Source organism: Poecilia latipinna, unplaced genomic scaffold (genome assembly GCF_001443285.1).
Source record: "Poecilia latipinna isolate Pla-1442-1.1 unplaced genomic scaffold, P_latipinna-1.0 Scaffold322, whole genome shotgun sequence".
Lineage (NCBI taxonomy): Eukaryota > Metazoa > Chordata > Actinopteri > Cyprinodontiformes > Poeciliidae > Poecilia > Poecilia latipinna.
In genome coordinates this window covers 166,689-193,774 of record NW_015112938.1, presented here as the reverse complement: position 1 = coordinate 193,774, position 27,086 = coordinate 166,689, and the positions used below count along the sequence as shown (strand labels likewise).

Here is a 27,086-nt window from a genome sequence, read left to right as displayed (position 1 = left end):
TCTTACAGGTTGCTCTTAAGTTCTTAAGCTGTAAATCAAATTACCATGAATACTCCTCCCTGCTGTTATATTTGCAAGGAGTGCAACATTGAAAAAAAAAAAAAAATGGTACAAATTTATGTTTGTGCTGCAAATTTAGCTACAACAATGAAAAAAAAGGCAATGGGCAGTTTTGTTAAGAAAAAATAAAAATGTCAGAGACAGAAGATTTTTCAGTTTGCGTTTCTCTGCTTCGTAAGCAGAATATCACCTTGTCCTTTAGAATGGGCTGTGAGTAATGTGACCGGACAAGCGTGGAAAAGGAGACAGAACCGTGGAGAGGTTTCTTCTCAGCTCCAGGTAATTAATATCTTCTACAGCGTTGGCTCTTTCTGTGATGACAGACTGATGGATGCCTCTATTACATCAGCAGTGTGCCTGACACTCGGAACATGATTTAAGATGCGTTCTATGTTTAATGCAAAGTAAGGGTGTGGAATAAAGGAGGAGACACCAGTTTCAGCACATCTCCTCACCATTATCTTTTACATACGGTTCATGTGAGAACATCGTGGCTGTGCATGGATACTGCTACGGATAGCCATGCATAATTATAGTTCCCTCAGGTAAAGGTCTGTACAGAAGCTGACTCAAATATGCCACTTTCTGCTACATGTCTGACAGTAATGTTTGAAGACTTTTTTTATCCTCTCTTGCCGTTCTTCTGAGAGTTGGTAGGATAAGCTCACTTCCATCTCTCCACTGCTTAGTCACAGTTTTATTGGTTTCCAAAGCGTTTCTTCATTCCTCTGACTATAGAGGTGAGCAAGCTTATTTCCTGACTTTTGAAAAAAAAAAAAAAAATCAACATAGCGGAAATAATTGAATCCCATCTACTTTGGTCTCTTCCATTTAAAGCAGCTGGCTAGAGAGGTAGCCTCACCTGCCATACACAGGGGAAACAGGAAGCTACTGCCTATTCTGATCATCTTAAAAGAGAAAAATAAGGTAACACTTTATTTGAAGGGGGTTGAATAAGACTGTCATGACACTGTCATAAACATGACATAACATGTCATGAACATGAATAAGCCTTCATGAATATTTAGGACTGTTGTCATAAAGTGTCATTCGGTAAATTATGACACTTTTAATACAAAGTTGACATTATTCAAAATGTCTTTATGACAACTTGACTAACCAAGAAATCATTACTGTTTAAACTTTACCTTTAATAACATAAAGTTACCTAATTTTTAAAGTGCAATCAGTAATACTTTTATAACAAATTTATATCAGTAATAATTTCTTGATTAATGTCAAGTTGTCATAACAAAGACATTTTGAATAATGTCAACTTTGTATTAAAAGTGTCATAATTTACCGAATGGCGCTTTATGACAACAGTCATAAATATTCATGAAGGCTTATTCATGTTCATGACAGGTGTTATGTTTATGACAGTGTCATGACAGTCTTATTCACCCCCTTCAAATAAAGTGTTACCAAAAAGAAAAATCACAAAGTAGGTCCAGATGCTTTTCTATTTCTTTTCACTGGTTAGGAGTAGGACCTCTCTTCTATTAATGTGATAAATTAACCTCTCACAATAAAGGCTTGTTGACTTTGATTTTGTCTTGCTAACAGTCAAAATTCGTAAGGCAAAAAAAATCCCTCCACTTTAACTCAGTTTTAGTAAGCCAACAATAAGCAATAAAAACATATTTTTTTGTTTTCTGAATATTTAAGTTAATCTTGAAAAAAAAACAACATTTTCATACTTTTGCAAAGTCACTGGTAAAGTAGTTTCACGCCGATTGCTGAAATGTATTTAAATGTTTGCTGAGACACTAATCCTTTTTTTCTTTTCTGTTGTATTCAGTATGTGTGTGTATAAATATATAGATGCATATATGTTTAGTTCATAATGATGCACATTCTTAAATAAAGAATGCTAAAATAAATAAAGTAGTTTCACTGTTGTGAACATTTAATAAAGAAAGACTTGAATATTTACAAGCCAGTAACGTCAGAAATAAAGTGTTTCCATATTAACCCACATTATTGCGATGTGATGCATTACATGGCACATTAGTTTGGTTGGAGATGTTTGTGCAGGCAACAGCTACAGATATCAAAGAGATACAAGAGAATGAATTTCTTCATGGTTCAGAAAAAAAAAACAGAATTGAGGAACTGAGGAAGAGAAGTAAGTAGTGAGATAAAGTTGGGATGTCATGGAAATGATGGGTGAGATGATTAGCTTACAACTAGAGATGGGGGAGTTGCCGGGGAGGAAGGTCAGGATACCCACAGAGGGTGAAATCAGTGGGTGGTGGAGGGCGGCGCTTGTTGATGAGGATTTTCGTATTATCAAGGAATAAGACGTAGTAGGCCTTATTGCCAGCTATAAAGCCAAATAATCTTTCCCCTGGCTGTTTAAATCCCCTGCCTCTTTAAATCCGCTGCTCTTTAGGTTCCTCCGGATTGGGCTCGTCGACCCCCAGCTTTGAGGACACACCTGCCGGTCACACCCTGCATGTATTGTTTTTAGGCGAACATTTACAACCCAGAACGTTTTTACATCCAGCTGTACTAATTCCCCATTTATTTTGAAGAGGTTTTGATTTTAATAGGTTTAGTTTTATCTTTGCCAGTGCTGTGATATTGTGCAAGCATTTTCTGTCTGATTTTTTAACTAATGTGCTGCAGTGACATCTATGGTGGCCACATGTCTTCTACTAATGGTGTGTGATTCACAATTTATCAAGGCTTCTGAGGAGCATTGACTGAATTCCTCCTTTAGTTCAAAGTTAGCTCTCTTTAATGGCCTTTATTGAATAAATGACCATTAAAATTGAGGATTTTGTCCAACCACGTAAATATCAATAGGCCATATCGGGGCAAAGCGATGGTTTTACTTTTTACAACTGAATCACTTTCCCGATCTTTCTGTAAAAGGCAATGCCTTGATGCACAGCCGTGGACATGAGGCATGGATGCAATGACAGTCACCCCCTCCCACATGTCGCTTACAAAGGATTGCTGCTAAATCTGCTCATCACAACACTAGCTGACAAGAAATGACTAGTCATTGGAACACCACACGTTTCCCCTGACAACACAATTTTTTTTCCTTTAAATGTCAACGTAACAGAAAATAAATGATACTCCCCAAATAAACTTCCATTAAACAATAATGCCAATCTACACAGCATTCGTGGTTTGTTTTGTTTTCTGTCGCCCCCGTTTCATTATCTCCTGCCCTCACCTTGGCCAATTTGATCCAATTCCAGCTCCTTACATGATGGGATTCATTTAGGAAATAAACACACACACACCCACACCCACTCAAAGACACAATCACGCAACAATATAGCAGTCAGTGGACCTAAAGCGAAATGCATTTTTATTTGTGTGTCCAAATTTATTGGGTAACTCACTATTACCGCTTTCCTCGTCTCAACAATTCTACCGTACTCCACATAGCATTTGTCCATTACTGGTTGAAGAGGAGCATTCTCAATTTTAAGTACTTAGGCAAATGAAATGTGCATGTAGCAGAAAAAAAAACAAAAACTAATTTGACGGATGTGTGAGTGAATGGCAAATGATTTTTTTTTTTTTTTTTTTGAGAAGTGGTTGCTGCCTTTGAATGATTTCCCTCATTTTGATTATCTAGGGCTGGTGAAAATAACAATTGCATACAAAATACTCATTCATGGTTTTTGTATTTGTTAGCAGTGCTCCAGCCAATTTTTCTAAGTGATAATCCATTGTCAATACACGTATGAAACATAAGAATTATTAAGAAAGTCAATACTCAAGGATGCTTAAAACATCTATTTATTTTATTAAAAGGAGAGCCTGTGACTGTGGCGCTGGCTAGAGCAATCTCCTCACAATCACAGAGTGTCTTCAACAATCCTACTCCAGATACAAACAGTGACCTGACAATGGAAAAATAAGCACTATATTGCTGCATGGGGGGATTTATTTAACACAAATTCTAGTTTTATGCTAGCTTGATAAGAAACAGACCCTTTTCTACTCTTTGCTTTGTAGAAACTTGTACGATTGTTTTCTGGAGGTGTGGACTCTGTTGAAGTTTTCAGTTTTATCCAATCGCTAATGTTTTGCCGTGACGTACGTATGTAAGATGACAGTGTAATGCTTGCACTGTAAAACAGCCATCCTCCACTGCAAAGGGAGAAGTGCCAAGCCGAATGAGGCGGCTGTGAATGTTAATTCGATATTTGGAAGCTTGGCCAAATTACATGGACTGAACAGCTTCAGTCCATGTAATTCTTCCTATAACTTTGCCAAACTATAGGAAGACTACAGTTTTAAAACAGCATAAAAAAAAAATCAACGCGATTGTTCACAGTGATTGAATTTCTTCCGGAGAAATTCTTCTCAATGGGAGAAAACCCAGACGGAGAATTGAAGAGCGATTAGAATCGAGTGGAAGTGCTTGGGAAGGCAACGGTCAGACTAGGTTTATGCTACTTTGGCAAAAATTGGGTCGTTTCAACCCAACATTAATAAAGTGTAGTAATTTAAATTTCTTTTTTTTTTCTATTTGACCATTTCTATGACAAATAGAATATCACTCAGAGTTGAATGGTCACGCAGTTGCAATCTGACCTCACAGCAAAAAGGTCATGTGAGAAGTTTGCATCGTCGCTCCAGCTTCCTCAACTCAAAACATGCATGACGGGTTAGCTGGCCATTCTAAATTACCCTTTGACGTGAGTGTGTGGACGCATAGTTATTTCTTGTTTGTCTTTGTGATGGACTGGTGACCTCTCAGCAGATGAACCTCGCCTCGAGCCTATTGACAGCAGGAGATAGACTCCAGCCCTCCTACGACCTTTCAAAGCGGCTATAGAACAACAAGCTGTTGAATACAAATGGACGGAAGCACAATAATCCAAATTGGGTTGTTTTTAGTCTAGATGTTTTAGGAATACGTAAAAATGGAAAATATAAATTTACCTTGATATTTGTGTGCCGTAATGATGGACTTCTGACCCCGTCCAGGATATAAACCTCTTGCTCTCTAACGGCTGGTATAAACTGCGATCCTGCAGTGACCCTGAACAAGATTAGGTAGGTTACAGAAAATGAGAGCATGAGTGCAGCATTTTATCAGCAATGTTACAATTTATTTTTTATTTTTTTAATCTATGCTACCACCACCAAAACACTGTAGCATGATGCTGTGGCATACTGTTTATAACTGGATATGTGTCTATTAACAGTGTTCAGTCAGACAATATTTGAATACTTCAACAGTCGTACGTGTCAATATTATTAGCATTATGTGCAATGTTTAAGCGCAAATAACACCGATTTTCATATTTGCTCTTTAAATGATGCAACATTGGGTCTAAAATTCTGGTTCGTACTTGTTGAGCTCTACACCTTATTGTATATGCGCATGTCTTCTCCTTGACATTTGTGCAAGAAAACAACAGAAAAAATAGACATCAGCTCCACATCTGTTTTCTGTGGCTCTACAGCACCAGCAGCTAATCTTCCTGGCTGCCTGCACCGTGGATCTATTATTTCTAATGGCAAAACAATCAGGCTTTATGGCCCAGCACCACATCTACTGGAATGGAAGCAGCACGTAATTTAATACTTCAGGAATTGGCTCCACGATTTTTGCCTCTGGCTCCCCCGTCGTATGCTCAATAGGGATTTAAATGCTGCTATGATAATGGCAATAACTAGGTTCATTGGAGCTAGTGATAAACTATGAATGGAATGGATGACCCAAGGGCAGAGTGCTTTGTCCCTGTGGCTCACTGATTTACTGCAAAGCAAGGACCTGTTTCATAAGAAACCAGTGGCTTGCTCAAGAAGAAAAAAAAAACATGCAAGTCAGTGGTTTGAGAAACCTTTATGGCCATTAAGCATTTAGGGCTGTTTTTCCTTACGTTTTACTTCAAAGACTAATAGAATGACATTTCGAATAGACAATTTAGTTTCAAGGTAACAGCATAAAACCTATCACATTTCTTTTATTCTACAAATGGCTGGTTGAAGTGAAAACACTTCAAAGCCAACCTACAGAGCTGGTTTAATTTTTGTGCAGTTTAATCTTCACTTGCCCCACATCTCTTTGCGCAACACATTTTCACTCGAGAGTATCGAATTGTACAGTTACATAAAACCTACTGGCATTCCCTGTCTTGTTTGGCATTGGAAAAGGCTTTAACAGGAAACTAAAAGATTTACTTGTGAACAAGCTGTCGTTCTTTCGGATCATTTTTCTGTCCGCCGTTAACTTTACTCACTCTGCAATTTTGTAATGTTGAGGCTGGGGAACTTCTTGATAGACTTAAGAACCAGAGTAAAGGTTAGCTTAAATCAATTAAAGTGTAACTGGTTCATCTTTCAGACTTTCTGCTGGAATGTATTTCAATCGGGTGCTTCATACACCCACATAAATCGGATGCACAAAGCTATGGTTGCTTTACTGGCTGACGTTTTTTTTTTTTTCTTCACAACTCCACATTCAGATTTGCAAACACAACATATACATGAGTGGAACTTGTGCCAATCCTACCTGCTGTCTGCTGAGGTGTACTTGAATCATTGTTGCTCCGTGGTCAGAGTCCTTCTTGAGAAGCCTCCTCAAATTAGGCCAGTCAAAGTTCTAGCTGTTTTCTGCTCCACACGCCTTTCATAATGCCTTTGTTGTTGTAGAGCCAACCACACTGGATCCAATTATGGTGCTGTTTCTGTTATTCACACATTTCAAGGAGTTTAAAAGTTTTAGTGTGGTCATTAAAGTCCCTTCACTAATGAGGTAGAACAGTGCGGTTATTAGACAGGAGGAGAAGGTTGTTTAATAGCTTCCATTAAAGACTTGCTTTGCTTACTTCATTATCTATGCTAACTTCATCCCATTCTACACCATTTATTTAAAAACAGGGACAGGACAACAATGCAAAGGAACTCCAGGAACATTGATCTTACCCCGCGGCAATCGTCCGTCTTGGACAGACGCAGCATAGGCTATTCTTCCTCCCACTATCATTTTTACAGACCCACTGCGACGTTCGGCTTATCAGCCAAACCTTCATTTGTCAACATACTTGCAGTAACATGAATCACGCGGCGCTATTATTTACCAGGGCCCCAAACATCCCTCTGTACATTTGCATATTTTATTTGTTGGTAAATTACAAATAGCAGATGGAGGCTAGAAAGCGAGCCAATGCTCGATTTCACACCGATTCTAATTGTGTGAACGTTCGACAAGGACTGAGACAGTTGGCTGAAATGTGGTGTTTGATTTGTTTGAAGAAATAATGGGCAACAAAAGACCACTCCCCTTCTATATGCAAATATTTAACAGTGATAAACAGTGATTTAGAGGGGGACACAACATGGCGAACACATACAAAGCACAGATTCAAAATAACAGCGGTTGTGCACATTGTAGGACAGGATTTTGTCTGTTCAGAATTGTATGCAAATTATCTGTTTATTTTTGCTCCATAGGAAATATCTATCTATCTATCATAGCTGATTAAAGATGCCTCTATTTTCTGTTTTCTTTCTGTGGCTTTCTCTTCACTTCAGCTTTTGTGCTCAGCTGTACATTCCCCAAAGAGCCTGCGGGTGGAGAAGTCTCAGTGACCCATCTCCACGCCAGCGGGGAGGCCTACTTCAGCTGTTTTACTGGATACAAGTTGCAAGGTCCCAAAATGCTCACATGCCGCAACGCAACTACACCCTACTGGAGTGGAAAAGAACCTCAATGCATAGGTAAGGCAACTAATTCCTCTGCCAAGTTTATTCAAATGAATATCTGCAGCTGGAATTGGAATCCGGTATTAGGGACCGCAGCCATGCCTATGTGTGATTTGGTTTGGTTTATTTGACTTTTGTGTTACATTAAACCAAGCTATAAAGTTTTTCACTATCTGACAAACATCTCGCTAAGAATGAAACTCCTAACATTTTTAACAACTGAAATCGAGAACAAAATCGAGCTCTCGAAAACAAAGCAAGACTTTTTTTTTTTTTTTTCTTCAGCCTTCCTGAAGAAAACTGGTAATTTTGATTAATGAACGCTTTTCACCAGAGTGTCTCCCACTGAGTTGATTTGAGAGACCAACTGTGCACAGGGAGCTATTCTTTAGAGACGGGGACAAAACAAAGCTGTCGGACCTGGCTGCCTTGATTAGCACATGTGGCTGTCAGTCTCCTGCTTGTAAAGGCTCATCTTCCTGTTCCGGCCTTTCACATCGCCTGCATGCAGCTGCTCTCGGCTGATAGCATTACCGCTGCCATTTTGCCGCGTTAAGACACTCTTAGGCCCAGGAGAGCTGCCTGGTGTTGCACAGCCACAGTCCATTGGATATTGATGCAATCTGTGCACAGACAGTGACTTTTCTCTGAAATCCCCCTTCCATAGTTTCATTACATTTCTCATCTAGCTTTTACCCTCTAACTCTTTATCCTCTTGCTCCCTTCTCTTGCTCGGTTTCTTCTCATATAGCGTCCTGTGGGGGGATGATAAAGAATGCCACCTATGGTCGTATCGTCTCTCCTGGTTTCCCTGGCAACTACAGCAACAATCTGACCTGCCACTGGGTACTGGAAGCCCCCGAAGGCCACCGGCTTCACATTCACTTCGAGAAGGTTGCTCTGGCAGAGGATGACGACAGGTTGGGCTATACCTGACATAATTCTGAAAAAGAAAAACAAGCCAAAAAAAAAAGCCTCATAAAGACCTGTTAGGAGAGAAAGAGACTCAACTAGTCCAATAGGAGTTTACCGGCTTCCTCAGACCTTTACTAACGGATCCATTAGACCTTACCAATTGTAAAGTTTAGACTAATTATTTGTACTCTACATCCCACAGATGCTCATTGGGATTAAGATCTGAAGAAATTGCAGGACAAGTCAACACGTTGGACTTGCTGTTGTGTTTCTCTTTAGCTAATAGCTGATACTATCAAGCCCTAAACTCTCCATCTGAATGACATTATCCATGTGAACAGAGCATTACATTCTCAAGGGTCATTAATGACCAAAGTCTTTAGAGTAATGGATGAATTTGAAAGCATGTATTGTCACTACAATCCTTTAAGAGCGTTCTTTAAGTCCAGTGAATTGAGGAGGCTGATGTAGCATGAAATAGGGGACAGCAGATTCATTACATTTTCAATTGAATCAACTGATGGACGTGGCTGCTGTCATGCATGGTCATTCGTCTTATTACAAGACCGATCTGGGATATTACCACAAAGCAGTTGCAACTGCAACTAGAAGAGTCTCGTGGAAAGTAATTTTTTATTTTATTTTTTTCGGTTTTTACTTCCCAGTCTAATTCACAGGACTGTTTTTGCTGGTGTGTGTTTCCAAATAGGCTGCTGATAAAAAATGGAAACAACATTGACTCTCCACCTGTATATGACTCCTACGAAGTGGAATACTTGCCAAACGAGGGCGTGCTCAGCACCGGCCGTCACCTGTTTGTGGAGTTCACCACAGATGGGACGATGACATCCACCGGAGCAGCCATCAGATACGAAGGCAAGCAGATCACGCGGACTGCGGAGTGACTCATTTTGTACAAGGCGACGTCAGCAAGTCTAACTATTTGCTTTGTTAATGCAGCCTTTGCCAAAGGGATGTGCTATGAGCCTTTTGTAAAGTACGGCAACTTCAGCAGCAGTGACTCCACCTACAGCATGGGAGCGGTAGTTGAATTCTCATGTAATCCTGGCTACACGCTGGAGCAAGGTTCCGTAGTGATTGAGTGCGTGGATTCTCAAAACCCACAGTGGAACGAGACGGAGCCCGCCTGCAGGGGTGAGCGAACAGATTTTGTCCGAATCCCATTTTAACCCATTCACATCCTGCTCAGTTGGCCTTCCTCTGTGTTTGCTGTCTTCATACGTATGGGAATACGGCTCATATTTCCACGTGCATCTCATCCATCTCCTCCATTAAACCTCGTCCCCATCCCCGTCCCTGGGCACGTTCTTCAAGTAGAAAATATTGCACAGCGTGAGAAGGGAGTACTTCTTCATAATGTTATTATGATTTCATTTGTCACGACACCTAGTTGTCCATTTCTGGCAGACAAAGTTGCCATAAAATAAATGCGCTTTAAGGAACCGAAGAAAACAGTTCTGAACATAACACACTTACAGACGAATATAGATGTTCTAGAGGTTTTTGTGGTTGTAGTTGAAAAGGTAACAAATAAAAAAACAAAAAACACTTGGCTAGAAAAATATGATTATGCCTCAAATAAAAAGCCATTATATTGTTTGCTGACAGTTTTTTTTTTTTATCTAGTGTTTCCTATAGGTTAGAGTCCTTCTAATGAGATCCCAGACAAACTGATAGAATAACCACCGTTTATTCGAAGCACATACTAACACAGTAATGTCCCTCCCCCACCTGTTGTTGCACCGCATGTCAGCTTAAAATTGTGGCAGTTCTTTTTTTTTTTTTTTCTTTTGGATAATAAAACTGTCACATTTGTCTGTTCAGAAATGTCTCTGGCTGATGAAGCATAAAAAAAAAACACAGTTATGGCTTTTTTATTACAGCTGGTAAGCTACAGGCAGAATGTCTGTTAAGACACTCACTGCAACCTGGCTACACAGGATGAGGCCTAATTGAGCAACTGATAACTGTTTTACTTTTATGAAGCAAAAATATTCAGCCCATTAAGCACAATTATGAAAAATGCTATTAAAATTTGCCTAAATGTACCCATAAATTTTGAAATTATTACAAATGTAGTGATTAAGATGTTAGATTATTTAAACAGCTGTGGGAAATATTAGAAGGAATAGATTTGATTTTAAATAAAGGCAGTGAGCGCATTGCACAAGTGTTTCAAATCTAAATGAAATATTTTGAATGTAAATTTTATATCATCGTGGTATTTTGTAATACGAAGTGATTATGCCATGACAATCTCATTATCATCATTCTTATAAAGCATCAAGTCTTATTTTATTATTATGTTTTAAATAAGTCAACAAAAAAAAAAACACTAGCCAGATATGCCTGGCCTAACAATCTAAGGATTTCATGGTGTTTGCTTGATCATTTCAGTAGGTGGGGATGTCTTTTGTTCAGACATTAAATCCAAAAAGCATTTAACTGTGTCTTCCTGAACTGGTTTGCTCTGATCCGTGATAAATTCCCTCTTAAGATCATAGGAATGATTTACTTTGATATGTGTGCTTGCAGGGCAGATTTTTCAAGTGCTCAAGATTAAAGGCACACAATAGCTGCCCTGAATTGAACTCTCCACAGAGCGCAGACTATGTACAGTACTTAATAACAGCCTGCTCTCTATAACATTCATCTTATGTACACATATAGAACATCTTACTTTCTTCACAAGGACTTTGCATTGACTTTTATTAATTTTTTTTATTACTTTTTGTTGCCTAACCCCAACCCTGACCCTAAATCTAATCTAAACTCAATTCACACCTCAGCCGTAAACCTAACCCATCACTCCGAAAGCCCTGCAATGTATCAAATACAAGGCCACACGCTCACGCATACACACAATTTGCTGACCATACTTTGGTTGCTTTAATGCCTGCCTGGTCCCTCTATCACAGAGTAAAATTGAAAAGCGTTCTTGTAAAGCCAGATATGGGAAAATTAAATTCTTTGCTCTTCTGGGTCATGGTCGCCACGTAGCTCATTGCTGGTACACAGCTTTACAATGATCCTGCCGAGCAGCGTGCACGTTCCATTGCACTCATCCTTTAAAGTCAGGATTCATTGAATTAAATAAAAAAATTAAAATAAACAGGATCTCCCTGCACCAGCGTTTGCGTTTCAGAGGCTCGATCGTACTCCTCCGCCTGTAAATTGGCTGCAGTTTGTTTCCTTGTGTTGTTGACTTTGCTGTCTCTGTGTGTTACAGCTGTGTGCAGCGGAGAGATCACAGACTCTGCTGGAGTGGTGTTGTCTCCTAATTGGCCCGAGGCCTACGACAAGGGGCAGGACTGCATCTGGGGCATCCATGTGGAAGAGGACAAAAGGATCATGCTTGACATCCAAGTGTAAGAGCCCATGCACAGGTCTCAGACTGGAACTCATACAGGGGGGAAAGTCAGGGAGGAGGTCAGATTGAGCTGCTAGCGTTTAACACTCCATCTCTTGTTTCAAACACAGACTTTTCCCGTTACTTGCTCATCTGTTTTCTTATCGCAGCAGGCTTGTGCACAAAGAGAAATCTTTCCGTGGCAGCGCTCATTAATTAGATTTTTTTTTTTTTTTTTTTTTTTAATTTTTACATCCGCCTACATTAAGGATTCTGTCCTGCTTCCAGCTCGCTCTCTGACCAGATTAGCCAGTAAGCCTCCCTGCTCCCACTTCCCTGGTGTTTGCCTCGGAGTTGGCTTTGAAATGAATATGCTCTGGCAAGTGAACTACTCTGAGCCACTTATCCAGTCCGCCCAAATGGAATCCAGCACACACGGACAGATGTCATAATGGACACACGCACACTGTGTGTGTCACCTTCACTCTTCACCTTCGCGAGCTCCCGTCTCACATAATCACACTTGCGCAAACACACGCAGACATCTGTTTCTCCCGTCTCCGCACCTCTTATTGGTCTTAAATTAAGAGAAAAAAATAACCCATAACCTTGATTTCTTTTTACGGCGCATTGAGCATTTCTCTAAAACCAAGAAAAAAAAAATGATTCAAGTGTTGTATAGAAATTCAAATGTTGTCTCGTTATCCTGTATAGATTCATCCGCTTGTTTCGGATGAGGGATTCGACCGTTTCAGCGTGTTCATCCGTCTTGACACAAAACAATACAGCACAAGTGATTTGTTTTATTGCTCAAAGCAGTTGCAGAGGCACAGCGAGAGGTTAAAATTAAGCTGGCAGGAATTCGCCTGAGGTCCCACCAAACAAAGACTGTGGAAAGACTCAGGCTGTAGCTGGTGTACTGGTTGGATTCCTCGTTTGCACAGGCTTGCAGTTGATTCCTTCAAATGCTGCCTTTTCCAAATCCATACTTTTTTTTCTTGAGGACAAAGAGAAAATGTCTTCTGCTGCAACAGACCGCTGTCTGTCTAGTACTTGTTCCATGAATGCAGCTCTAAACAGGTATCTTTCATCCGCTCGTTCATTATTTCTACTCGTACGCCATCTGAAATTTCAGTCAGAAATGTTGAGCGTGTCGAGTAGGTGGCGACGACGTCAATATTTGAAAGAAGAAAAACACAGAAATGCGTGTTCTTAGGCGAAACAGCTTCAGATCCCACCACTTCCGAGCCTCGTCTTATTATTTCTGTGTTTTTATGGCCTACCTACTGAGCAAAGGACCTGCTAACATTAGCTAGAGCTGCACATTGACCTAATTTAGAAAGTCATAAGGTTTACAAAAAAAAAATTTGCAAATCATGCAGAAATGTTTCAAAGATTACGCCAGAGCTTATAGACTGCCTCTTTTGATTCAGTATGAATTAATTTCCACTTTTCTTTTTCCATTTGTAACATATTTGAGCTGTGCCGTGCTGGAGGATGGCAGATGACACACACTGTAATCTAACGTGTCACAAAGCACTCAAGCAATAACACTGAATGCGCAACGACTTCCAGATGCTTTCCTGATATCAAAAGAGATAACGTTCATTTTGTTTGCATGAAAGGAAAAAAGAAGAAAAAAAACGTTTGCTGTTGATCATTCATTATATTTCCAAGCAGAACTACATCTGCATACAGTGGCAACTGTGCTCAAGTTGTTCTTATGTAACACAGCAATGATGCAGCACTGGTGGAATATTTGAAAGTTAAGATTCAAATTTGTATTTTTTTTTAAATACTTATTCAATCAATACTTATTTACCAATGTAAATAAATCCATGACCACCTTGTTCCAACATGCCTGAGTTACTGGCAGTAGCTCCACTCTGCAGAGGTCTGCTAAAAGAGCCACTCATTTGACCCAGCTGTGTTTAAAGGAGGGCACTCTTAAGGACTTGGGTGCTCCTGACTTAAAGTGTGTATTTGTTTAGCTAATCTACTCAAGATTATGTTAAAAATCCTAAATTCAAATCCAGATATTCCTTGTTCTTGTCAATTTCAGCTGAAGCAAGATAGATTGAGGTACCAATGCCTTTTAAGACTAGATGCCTATGAACAGTTTGATATTATTCAAATGTATTTTCAACTCCAAAATGCTCAGTGGGTAACCTCATCTCAGTGCTGACACCTAACCCAACCTGTGATCCTGAAGCTCACCTCTGCCCTACTCTTATCCTGAAACAGAAGAGGGTTTTTTTTGTTGTTGTTTATGTCAACCAGATGAAAACATTTGCTTCGCAAAATAAGTTTGTGCGTAACCCAAAACATGTTTTGGATTGCGGAGAGTTAAATATTGCGCGAAGATCCTGAGCACAGCTAAAGCAGTGTTGGGCTAAATAAGGAAAACAATGGAATTTTGAAAGAAAAAGGTCGAAAGACGGGCAATAATTACACCTATGCGGCTGATTTTCTTTTACTGGTTGAATTAACACAAAACAAGCAGATAGATCTCAGTGACATTTGTGAAGGACATGGTTTTCCTAAGCTATCTTTCAGGCTTATGAGCACTAGGATATGAGCCATCACTTGGATTTTTTCCACAGAATAACAGCCCTGTGTCGGAATGCCACACAGGGCTTTGTGTGACCCGGCATCCCTCTCTGTTCTTTAGATCAAGATTAGAACTTTGTGATGAATGTCTGATGTTGAAAGTCTACCAGGGTACCTCGGATAACAAAAGCTAAGAGAACAAAGCACATGTAAACAAGTTCGGTTTGAGGTAATCTGATTTTAATTCAGGGATTTCTCTTTAAATTCTACCTGTTGGATGTTTGTTTTAATCTGGGCCACAAGAGGCAGCTCGCTGTAAATTAATAGCGCCGCGTCCGGCTTTAGTTTATCTCAAAGTCGGTCAGGCGTGGCTGTCGTGGCAGCCCCTCTGATCCCAGCGGACCCCACCGTTACCTCTGTGTCCGCTCCGTTTAGCTTGAGAAACAGCATTCCTATAGGCTTGGTCAACGTGCAATTTGTGTCAAAGGTGTGTTTGTGTGCAAAACGGCTCTTGTGTATGAGAGCTGTCTCATTATAAGGGTGGGAACACACTTTTCCACATTAATGAGAATGTTTTCTCTGTTATCATTCATCACTGTGCCTGTGCTGGCAATTACAGAGGAGCAGTGTGCATAATGAGGACTGATTAATTAATTTAGGCCAAACAGGAGGGCTGGCTCTTTGCTAATTAGTGCGGAGCATGGCTTGACCAGGAGCCAGAAACAAGAGGTTACAGCTGATATTCCCACCTGTAGGATACACCTCAGTAAATGCTTCAAATATAGATTAACATTCCGATTGCACTGCGTGCGCCACTTTAAAGTGTTATGTATGTTTACTGACCAGGAACAGGGGCGTTTTAGTTTGGGTTGGTTGCATCCTCTAGTGGAGTTTCTGAGAATTACATGCTATCCCATAAGTCAGTGTATATTATACGGTATCTTTTTGTGCTTCAAATTTATATGAAGCTGCAAAAAAAAAAAAAAAAAAAAATCTAAATGCATAATCTCCATGTTAGGAAGATTAAGAAGCTTTCTCCTAAAAGCGTGACAATGAAAGCAATTCCTATTCTGTCCGAGTTTCTGGAGATTAGCTGTGGCTTTTCTAAAGTTGTCAGGTTGGTGAAGGAGACAAATGCCTAGAGGCCTGTGAAAAACAACTGTTCTCTCCTCATCCTGTCTGCTGAGCTGAGTCGGTGTGATTGGTATGCAGAGAGCTTCTCCCAAGTTCTTTCTCAAAACGGCACTCCAAAAGTTTGAAAAGGTCAAGACCGTGTTTTCAAGCTGAAATATTTCATCAGATACAGTGCCTTTCATGACTGCTCATTAATATGTTTTGTCACCTTGCAACCAGAAACTTCAGTCGCTACATTTGGCTTTTGTGCATTGGACCAACATTAAATAATAACATAATTATGACGTGGAAGACGACTTTTGAGTTTAAAGTCGGGCAGGACTTTGTTTTCTACCCTCTTTTACTGTACAACTTCGAAATAAAATCCAGTGGAACTAATTGCCTTCAGAAGTTGGCTCACTAGTTAAACTTTGTGCAAATAAATACAAGCTGTGCAAGAATCAGAGGTACATTGGAGAAAACTAGTCAACAAACCACGTCAACGTCACAAAAGATACACCAGACATGTATATAGATCATTTTGGAGAATGTTAAATACTAGTAAGGTTTATAACAACATCCAGGTGTGCTGTGGTGCTGCAGGGGTTAACCAACATATGGAGGCCTTAGTTCTTAGCCTGGCTGTTGCAGGTTCGATTCCCAGCCTGGCGACCTTTGCCGCATATCTTCCCCCTTCTCTTATTACCCGCTTTTCTGTCAATCCATTATGAAATAAAGGTCACTAGAGTCAATAAAACCTTAAAAAAATATCCTTCTTAAAGGACAGACTCATTTACAAGGAGTTTCTATGCTAGGAAACTAATGCTGCGCGACATCCTGAACACACCATCCCCATAGTGACACACGACAGCATCATGACTTGAGGATGTTTTTCTTCAGCGGGAGCAGAGATTCGCCTTCCAGCAGAACAAAACTCCCCCAAACAAAGTTTAGCCATCACTGCACTGATGATGCTCGGTGGTGCTCATGTTCATGTTTGAGAACAGCCGACTTCTCAAACATGAAAAGTTTGAGACTTAAATCTGAATAGAACCTAACTTTCTTGACATCCTAAAACACTTGTGACTGTAATTTCAGCCACAGGTTTTGATTCACGGAGGCTGAATAAAAACGAATGCCTCAGTTTTCAGATGTAAAACTGTTTTTTTGAAAACGTAACAAAATTGCGTTTTGCTATTTAGCATAAAGTCTCAATAAAACACAATAAAGTCTGTCGTCGTGGAAGGACACAATGTGCTCAAGGGGCATTGATATTTTTCCGAGGCACAGTGACGGCACACTAATCAAAATTGTTCTTTACATTTCAAGAAAGTGCTGTTCAATTTTGTGTGCATGTTATTTTGTTTCACTTTATTCCTACGGGTCACTCATTATTAAGTCGTTCTTGCCGCTGGCTGCTTCCAGGTCATAGACAGTGGCCCCACAGCATTCCAGTAGTCTTAAAAGAGCCACCTGTCAGAGGTCTGAAAAGGCACTTACACATTTGGATTCTTCTGTTCTGGCACCATGATCGTGGACGCACTCAAAGTGGTCTGTTAAGTTAATACAATCAGTCATTTAAACCTCCAATGGTGGCAAAATTCTAAATTACTCACAGTAAATGGAGGGACTTCTTTTAAAAAGAGATAAAATGCCGTGACCGAAGGTAATCACTCGGCGAGACTGCCAACTGGCAAACAAATGTCCTTCCCTCAACTGTATCCTGAAATCAAGGGGAGTTATATTTGGAGGGGAAACAATAAAATGCTGAGAACTGGGAAGCCTTGATGACATAATCAGCAGGTAGAGGAAAGCGAAATAATTCACTAAGAAATAAACCAACTTGTGTGTCTCACAGATGTCACCCGAGGTTTTATTCTGACTAAATAGGACGAGGCCATCTGGAAGGTCTGTTAACCTGCAGGCCATGAAAGCACCACTGATAGAGAAAAGAAAGGAGGGAGAAAAAAAAATCACCTGTGGCTGATATTCCAATAGGGGTTTGGATGGCTGACTGAAATCAGATGTTACACACACATTGAGCAAAAAGTAAGCTGTTGAAATTCGTACCTTATCCGGTTGAAAAAAAAAAATCGAAAGGAAGATTTGATTTGCCATTACAGTTCATTCGCTAATAGCAGAAAGACGCGTCCAGATAAGAGATTTCCGGAAGTCCTCTTACTGCAAAGGTATATATTTCCACTGAAATTGCAGCTGCAAGTCTCTGCTAGCCTTACATATCTTTTGCTGGCTCTAACATATTTTTCTTCAAGGATCACCCTGGTCTTATCTCAGTCCTCTCAATAACTCCCATCGGCTTCCATCTTCCTGCTGAAGGAAAGCATCCTAACATCATTATGTTGTCACCACCATGTTTCACCATGGGGCTGGTGTTTGGTGTAAAAGGCATTGTTATACCTTCATCAACATATTTCACTTCTACGGTTTGTTTTAATGGTGTAAAAAGACAAAAGCATACAATAACACTTTAGTATCACTGTATTGCACATTTGACTAGCCAAGTCAAAAGATTTTTACCACGAGTGCCACACCTCTCACACATCATGTGTTCCTGTGCAGCAACACAAATATCACCACAATAACCAAAAAAAATAACATCATTTAATCTCACTCTACAATGTGCTGTCTACATCAAGAACTACTCACTCGCCTCCGAATGCTGGATGCTCAAAACTAAACCTGTAACGTGACATTATCGTTCGCTTTTTAGCTCATTTCGCTAGTAATTACCTGAAAACCTGTGGGCACTCAAGCAGCAGTAAGATGAAATTCCCAGTCGCTTGATACTTGAGTGTGAAAAAAGAGAGATGTTGACATCACAGCGAAAGTAACACGGCAGAGTCGACGTTGTGAATTCCACCCTTGATCCCAATATTCATGCTCTCAAGCCGTTAAAAGCAACACAAAAGACAGGTCTTGATGTTACACCAAGTCTCCTTAATTTTTATTTCACATAGGTTAAAAAGTTACACGTTTACAGGTTGGGTATAACTATGTGATTTAATTGCACACAGATGGAATATATTTTGTAATTATTTGACGTCTAAAGCCAATTCCTTTGGATTTAATTTAAAGATGTCACAGTGAATAATTTCAAGTCACAATTATCCTCTACTTGTTGTTGGTCTGTCACACACAATGCAACTAAATACAGTACATTAAGGTTTTTGAAGAAAATTACGGCGTATGAAAACATCTGCAGTGCACTTTATCTATATAAGTTAGAAGAAGTACTTTATTGCACAAGTCGATATTGTCACTAGTTGTTTCTGGAACAAGAACTTTCTCCAAAAGTAAGTGGATTTACATTTTGCTTTTGTGGCTCTGTTAGGACTACTTTACATGTTTATGTGCCATTGATTCTTGCATCACAGCAAGTCTCAGATTTAACAGCACTGCACTTCATTTGTGACTCAGATGGGTTTTGGCAGCAGTCTGCTGGCTTTGTAGGCAATTCCTTGCAAATTTGTCCTCCACTGACAGACTGATGAAATGACTCAAGTGGTCAGCCAGCCGAGTGTTAGAGCTTTCCCACTGGTTGTCCCTCATTAAAAAAAAAAGAAAAAAAAAAAGGTTTTGGCACAGCTTCTCTTTTTTTTTTTTTTTACCACGGCGTCCGCGTTGCACGAGCCAACGTAATCTCTCGGCACAAGCAGACCCCGAGTGCGATGACGATGATGAAAAGAACTGGGTGTTCAAATGTGCAGAGCTGCTTCACAACAGATGACGCCAACAACCCTCGGTGGACACACACACACACACACACACACACACACACACGAAGTGAGTCTTTTGTGGAAAGAGAAGCCTCTGGAGCTTGTCAGGTCTGGTGTGTGAGACGCATGCAACTAATATTTCGTGCAAAATATTGCAATGCTTTCACATGTCCTTGTGCGTTGAAAATCAAACTGACATCTTATGGTTGTACTGAAGAAAAGGTGACTGGTCAGAGCTAAAAGACATTTTAATAAAAATGGTAGAAATCTCACTTTCTCTGCTCAAAGCAATCTAGGTCTGATAAATAAGATGCTCATCAGCATGTGGTCACTCTTGAAGACAAGCCAAGTCTCCCTTATTGATTTAATTCTGGTCTGTGTTAATAAAGTCAAAGCAGACACAGTTTCTCAATATATTCTTGTACTTTAGCGGCAGCCTGGTGTTAGATGGTACATATGTGATGTGTATCCCCAAAGGTCTCTTCCCCTCTCAATCTGCAACCCATTTTGAAAAGATGCCATTTGGTGGTATAATTTTAATAGATTAATCCTTACTTAAGGGAAACCTGTTTGAGCAAAAGATTTGAGACTTCCAATGATTCCAAACATGCATCCAGAACTGCAATAGAATGGGTTTTGTCGAAGCATATTCCTGAGTTGAAATAGCCAACTCAAAGTGCAAACTTAAAAACTACTGAGAAATGTGAATTTTGATTTCATATATACTTTCATCCAATCTGGCAGATATTGTGTTTTTTGTTGTTGTTGTTGTTTTTTTGTTTTTTTTTCTGTTTTTGTGTGTGTGTGTGCGTGTGCGTGTGTGTGTGTTTGTTTTTTTTTGCAGAGAAGACCTGGCAAAACAATTCGGTTTGTACTTAAATGTCCACAACTTGCAGCACTCGATTGTGTAATTACAGTAGAAGGAGCACAGATACATTTTTGAGGCTCAGTTGCAGATAATGTTTCTGAAATGTTTATCATTTTCTTTCCATGGTGATAAACTACTTCACCACATAAGAACCAAATAAAATAAACTGAAATTTGTGGCTTGACCTTGACAAAAAGTAAAAATGTCCAAAAGTTACGAATACTTTACAATCTAGATAAGATTTCAATATTTGGATTGACAGTCATTGTATTTTCATCATGTCTTTCTGTCCCATTTTAACTTTCCAATGTTGATTCTCATCCGTTGTTGACATTTCCCCACATTTACATTGAATGTTCATTTGTTTCTTTAATTTGTCCCTCACCTTGGACGCCTCCAATGTAGTCATATGCCCCTCCTGTAGATCCACAGCATTATGTATTGAAGCAATTGAGGCTAGCAGGTTGTAAATTATTTAGTGTTTACTCTGCACCGTTCTGTTCCAATACAAACAGAATTACAAATCTCAAAGTATTGCTGACATCACCCTACATCTCCGGTTTCTCCTTTCACCGGCTAATAAACACGTCACGAACTTAACGCTCCTTCGCTACCACGGAGTTGTAAATTCTTTTTATGTGTGCCTTCATGGGTGTGGCTTTTTTTGTTTGTTCGTTTTTTTTCAGTCTCAATCTGGGTAAAAACGACCAACTTACATTCTACGACGGTGACGACCTGACGGGCAACATTCTGGGCCAGTACAGCGGCGCGCGGCCGCACTTCAAACTCTACACGTCCATGGCTGACGTCACTATTCAGTTCCAGTCCGATCCTGCCACTAACATCTACGGCTACAACAACGGCTTTGTAGTTCACTTCTTTGGTAAGCTGGGCGTAGCACATGTGCACTTTGAAGTTTTTCACGTTTTGTCAGATCCATCCACGTATTTGAATGTGGATTATCATAACTTCATGTGTGTTTAAAACCTGGAAAGTGAGGTGTACATCTATATTTAATGCCCTTGAGTCAATATAATGTTCACCCAACTTTCATTTTAGCCAAAGGTGCAATTCTTTTGCGGTATATGTCTTTAACAACTTTCATCATTGCCCTTTTTTTTTTTTTTTAATTTTATTTTGCAAAATAGCTTCGATGAACGTTATGTACCCCCCAATATTCCCACAGCATGTCGAAAAAGGTCAAGGGGTACGAATACTTCTCCAAGACTTTGAAATATTTTTCTAAAGGAACTGGTGCTTGTAGAATGTTCAAATAAAATCAATAACTTAAAATTAAACCATCTTGGGCAAACCTCTCCCCCCCTACACCTCACACAAAGAACATGTGTGGAATATATTTTTGAAGCCGAGCGATGGAATGTAACCGTTGCCTCTATCCTTCCATCTCCTGCTGTGCTGCTGTCAGTCTTTTTTTTTTTCTTACCTCAGATGCACAAAATTAAGCAACACCAAACAAAGAAGCACAATAATAGCACAGACATCAATATCAACCGCTTTCACCCAATGTTTTTATGCTGCTGGCCATCTATGAAGAGACTGACGGCTGCCAGATTACATGCTGTGTTCCTTCCAGCACATCGCAGTCTTCTATTTAGAGTTTCCTCTCCAACAGTGGCTTTCTAGACCACAGCAAAACACACACAATTGTGCCGTCATCCTCCTTCCCCACCGAGGCTGTTACATATTAATGCTTCACTCTCCTTAAGGCTGTTTAATGCTATTCTGGTTTGTATTTTATTATATAAAAAAATGCTTCGGTTTTGTCTAGTACAATTTCTTTTTCTCATTTTTGACCCACTGCTCAATTGTTCACAGAGGTGCCAAGGAATGACACTTGTCCTGAACTGCCGGAGATCCCCAACGGCTGGAAGAGCACATCCCACCCCGATCTCATCCATGGCACAGTGGTCACCTACCAGTGCTACCCGGGATATGCGTTGGTAGGCTCCGAGATCCTCATGTGCCAGTGGGATCTTACTTGGAGCGGCGACGTGCCGAAGTGTGATGAAGGTGAGATGGGGCCGATGGATGTCTTCTTAGTTTATTCATATGGTACATAATTGATGTACTCTGAGGATGTCTGCAATTCCGTTTGCAAAACGTTGTGCAAAAGTCATTCACGCTCTTGAGCTCCTCCACTTTTTTTTTTTTTCCCCGTACACTTCTGCATATATTGTGCTATTTGAACCATTCGACTTTTACCATATTATGCTCATTCAGGACGGTTTATGAAATGTTCAGCTTTTTGTGATCATCTTGGGCCCTGTTGAAATGAATGGACCATCCCATAACTGCTGAGAAGTTGTGCTGAAAACTATGCGTTCTTCCACAACTGACTATTTCCACATAACTTCACATATGAACACCATTCAAACTTTAAAATGTAGTCATATCTTTCAACTACTTGAGCTACTTCTGTTTATTTCAGCTTCTTCTGTCGTTTACAGATTTTATAAAATCTATCGTCAAGTTTTTGTTTGCGTTATTCTCAGTCTTCAGACAAAAAAAAAGAACCCTAATTCCAAACCTCCCAACACATTGGTCACTATTCCACCAACTTTTTTAGCCAGTTCTTTAGAGAAAGTGTGATATATAATTTTGGTTATTGTTTTGGGGAATTTGTGACTGCTCTAAACTCGTCAGCTCTTATACCTACAGCCTGTAAACAAGTTCTCATTCCCTCCTTGTTGTGGCACTCACCAGTCCTGACGTGCCGAGACCCAGGAAACGTGGAGCACAGTCGTAAAGTGATCACTGGCCCCCGCTTCAACGTCGGCTCCACCGTGCAGTTCATCTGTAACAAAGGCTACGTTCTGTCTGGCTCCAGTCTCCTCACCTGCAACAACCGGGACTCGGCGGTACCCAAGTGGAGCGACAGACTGCCCAAGTGTGTCCGTAAGTAACTCGCACCTATTTTTTGTTACATTTCCAAAAGTCGAGAGCCCCACAATTACTTCACGTCGTCAATCTTTCAAAGACTGACGTTGCGAATGTTTTTTTTTTTTGTTTTTTTTTCTTCCCCTCCAATCTCCAGCTGAGAAGTACGAGCCTTGCAGAAACCCCGGTGCAGCTTCCAGCAGCATCCAGAGCTCTGAAAAGGCCTTTTATCAAGCGGGCGAGACTCTCACGTTCTCCTGCACTGCAGGCTACGAGCTGCGGGGTGGTGCCACCGTCTATTGTGTCCCCGGCCACCCGTCGCAGTGGAACAGCACTCCTCCTGTCTGCAGAGGTAAAGCGTCGTCATTTTGCCAAACGTTCCCCCTTTTTTTTTTTTTTTTTTTACATTTTGTCTCAACATTTAGAATTGCACCGCGGTCTCACATTGATTCTGACACTGTACTGTTTCTACACCTAAAGTGTTGTATGTAGGTGTGCACTGTGATTTTTGTACAGCTTCTTGACAAAGAAGATTTTGTGTCTTTGTAGCGTCTTCAGCGCAGTATGTGAATCAACGAAGGCTTGATGGTGAGCCATGTTACAAAGAGTCTGAAACCCAGTTAATATCGATGTTTCTTTGTTGCGAAAATTGCACAAAATATTGACTGTTTTTCTTTTTTTCTTTTTTTAGTTGTTAGTATGGATTACAGCATGGAGGGGACCAATATTACCCTTGCAGTTTTTATTCCAACTGCAATCGTCTTGGTGATTGTTTTGGGGATTTATGTCTACTTTGCGAAGTGAGTAATATCTTTAAACTTCATACCCTGTATTTGCAGTCAAAGGAGTCTTTGCAGAATGTTCTCTGTTTTGTTTTTTTTCCACTCTTTGCTCAGACTTCAAGGGAAATCTGTCAGAATGCCGACGTCCTCTCCACCGTACGACAACATGACGGAAGAGTCGGCTTTCGACAACCCTATTTATGAAAGTGGAGTAAGTACGGATGTCGTGAGCATGCAGGACGTCGATTCGCAGAACACCAGTGTGCTGTCCTGATCCTCCTCCATCCCAACGTCATCTCATTTCACGCCAGCAGAGGGCACCTTCATCCTCCATCACCATCAGTATCGTCAGTGGGAGCAAATGCCGAACATTGTGATATAATTTGCCTGTTGGGATGTTCCATACTTCATTTCTGTTTAGTGGCGTTTTTTTTTTTTCTTTCTGTTCCCTGTTACATAGGCAGATGTATTGTAACACAGCATATACACTGTCATGCAAAGGTGGTAATAATGACATAATGATACTTAATTTTATTTGAAATGCCCTTTACATGTCAAATTTAAGCCTTAAAGGGCAAGTATTCATGCCCTTTCAGCTATTTCTCATACATATTAGCAAATTACAATGACAGACCTTCATTAAAATTTCTGTTATTTTACATGATAGACCAACACAAACTAGGGCACACAAAATCTTTCATGGTTTGCCAAATTTGTTTGCACCTACATCCAGCCCTCTTACTCCAAAATCACCAAGCAACCAGCTTTCAGGATTTGGTTTATTAAAAGACGAGTCAAAAGTATTGTATTATGCTGAGATGTAAAGGAGATTTTAGATTTTTATTATTATTATTTTATTTTTCTTACTATTACAAATGCAAATTCAATCCTTGTTTCTGCGGTGTGCGTTTGTATGCAGCCCCTTCTTCTCTGATACCAATTGCAGTCGAGTACCTATATGCATTCAGACGTTATTTTATCAGGAAAAATGAAATTGGTTGCACTGGATTTTTTTTTTCTGTTGGTGCTAGAGTAAGAGGGGCAACATATACATGCACATTAGTTTGTCTTAGTACAAAAAAGCATGAATTATTTCCTTTAACTTCACGATCATCCACTGATTTGTGTTCACACGCATTGCAATGCAGTTTGTGGTTGTAACATGATAAATCTCTCCAAGTTCAAGTGGCATGTATACTTCTACGACTTCTGTTTCAATGCAAGGCTAACCGGCACATGGGTATTGCTGATGTTTGTGTTAGCAGTTTTAAGCTGTCCCCCATTGCTCTTCTTTTCTCTGCTCCTGCAGCATTGGCAGACCCGTTGTAGATACTAAACCCTGTCAGTATTTCCACTTTGGCTTTGCTGCACAACAACTACAAGGTGAGATTTCCCTTCAACAACTAAAGCCGCAGCATGTTTTACTGTCCAGTGATCCTGCTGCCACATGTTTTTAGCTTTATCTAATAATATTTCCACATATGTTGATCTTGTTGCAGTTTTTATTATTTATTACTTTTTGTTCTTGTTGTTATTTATTACTTATTGCTAATTAAACTGCTGTAAACTATCATAGTAGAAGGTTTTCGTAAGAACTGTGACTATATCCATTTCCTTATGTTGTTGTAAATTCTACAAATACAGCCACATGGCTTTCTAGGAGTTTGGCTGACGTATAAAACAACAGACCTGTAACAGGTATTAGAAGTGTAGTTCAGTCAGGGTCTCTGAAATCGAACATTTAAAAATACTTTTACTAGGACCTCTAACAAAATCAGGAAATGAGACGGGAGCATCCCTTGTTATCTAGTAAATACCAATTATGCATAAATTGTCATTATAGTTGTTTTTTTTACTTAAATATAGTTTCCTTTCCTGTTCTTTTTCTTTGATGTTAATCAATCAGTAAATGTGAAAGTGAAAAATGTTTTAATGTTTAGGGAAACTTCAAAGGCAGTCTTTGAAATCGGGTAATATGACTCACCACCAAAAACAGAAGAAGAAATATACATAAATTATGCTTACTGCTTCCAGAACAAGTTTTTTTTAAAAGCCCCGCTTGCATGTTCGGTCAAAGGGGAGAGAGTGAGTGTCGCATGTGTTATGAGTATTGCATACACGTAGCTAGTTGAATTTCGATTTCTGGTTTTCAATATGTAGTGACCAAAGAATGTTTTTAATGTTTTTAGTTTAGGGAATCTCTAGTGCATTTGAGCGTGTCCAGTTCAATATCTGAAATAAAAACATATATGGAGCTAAAAGCTAAATATGGCTGCTCTACACTGTAGAATACAGCTTTTGGAAATAAAAACCAACATTTATCCTAAATGTGAAAACCCAGAAACTGCTCCCTTCCAAAGAGTCCGTTACAATCAATAGTTATAATCAACAACTCGTTTCTGAATTATTTATTGGGGCTTTTGTGTTGACATTATAAGGATAAAATAAACCACAACAAGCGACCAGAACACTTAAGAATGATTAAAAACACAAACTCTGCTCAGTATTTAAGTCATTACCTGTCAACAGTAGCTTGATTTGTTAAAAATATTCACCTAATCAGCATCTGTGTGTCAGTCAAACCATAAAACTGTGCTAAGAATGTCTTAATTAAACATATTAAGCTTGAACTGTAACTTTCGTGAAATTTTTAATCAAGTCATCTGTCTGGTTTTTACAGGACAAAATGAGAAACTTTTTTAGAGGTGTCCACTTAAAGCAGGAACTGCTCAAGCTTTGGCTTTTGGGACCCTCTCTGCACTGCTCATGGTTACATTTTTGCCCACATTTTGATTTGAATCAATATCACCCTCTGCTATGTTTGTATCAATGTAAATAAGTCTCTCTCTCTCTCTCCTGCACAGTCGAATCTGTGATCCTGTTTAACGCCATGGTGATATTTTTATAAAGTAAGTCGTCGATGACCATTGGTGATTGTATGTTTTTAAGTACTTTTCGATGGCCTCAGCGAGTTACATTTAAAGAGGAGGGAAATGGTTTGATTTTTGTTTTGTTTTTGGGTTCTTTTTTTTTTTTTTTTTTTTTCCATCCCTGACATTCCCCAGTTTTTTTAAATTTTATCATTACTTTTTTTTTTTTTTTTT

The 27,086-nt window shown here is 39.6% G+C and overlaps 1 protein-coding gene across 2 annotated transcripts in view; it reads left to right on the top strand.

Annotated features, from left to right (window-relative positions):
* Positions 1-27,056, top strand: part of LOC106949062 (seizure protein 6 homolog) — a 116,759-nt gene extending 89,703 nt beyond the window's left edge. Inside the window, exons 5-18 of one of the 2 annotated variants that reach the window (XM_015035057.1) lie at positions 7,579-7,764; positions 8,501-8,669; positions 9,374-9,540; positions 9,625-9,819; positions 11,915-12,053; positions 20,989-21,185; positions 22,139-22,333; positions 23,027-23,218; positions 23,358-23,552; positions 23,750-23,788; positions 23,892-24,000; positions 24,097-24,193; positions 25,292-25,365; positions 26,663-27,056. In XM_015035057.1, the coding sequence (XP_014890543.1) occupies positions 7,579-7,764; positions 8,501-8,669; positions 9,374-9,540; positions 9,625-9,819; positions 11,915-12,053; positions 20,989-21,185; positions 22,139-22,333; positions 23,027-23,218; positions 23,358-23,552; positions 23,750-23,788; positions 23,892-24,000; positions 24,097-24,193; positions 25,292-25,318 (1,907 nt within the window). In that variant the 3' untranslated portion in view covers positions 25,319-25,365; positions 26,663-27,056. Of the gene's footprint in view, positions 1-7,578; positions 7,765-8,500; positions 8,670-9,373; positions 9,541-9,624; positions 9,820-11,914; positions 12,054-20,988; positions 21,186-22,138; positions 22,334-23,026; positions 23,219-23,357; positions 23,553-23,749; positions 23,789-23,891; positions 24,001-24,096; positions 24,194-25,291; positions 25,367-26,662 lie in introns of those variants that run through there. The other variant, XM_015035058.1, reaches the window with a different exon arrangement.
* Positions 27,057-27,086: the final 30 nt, after the last annotated feature.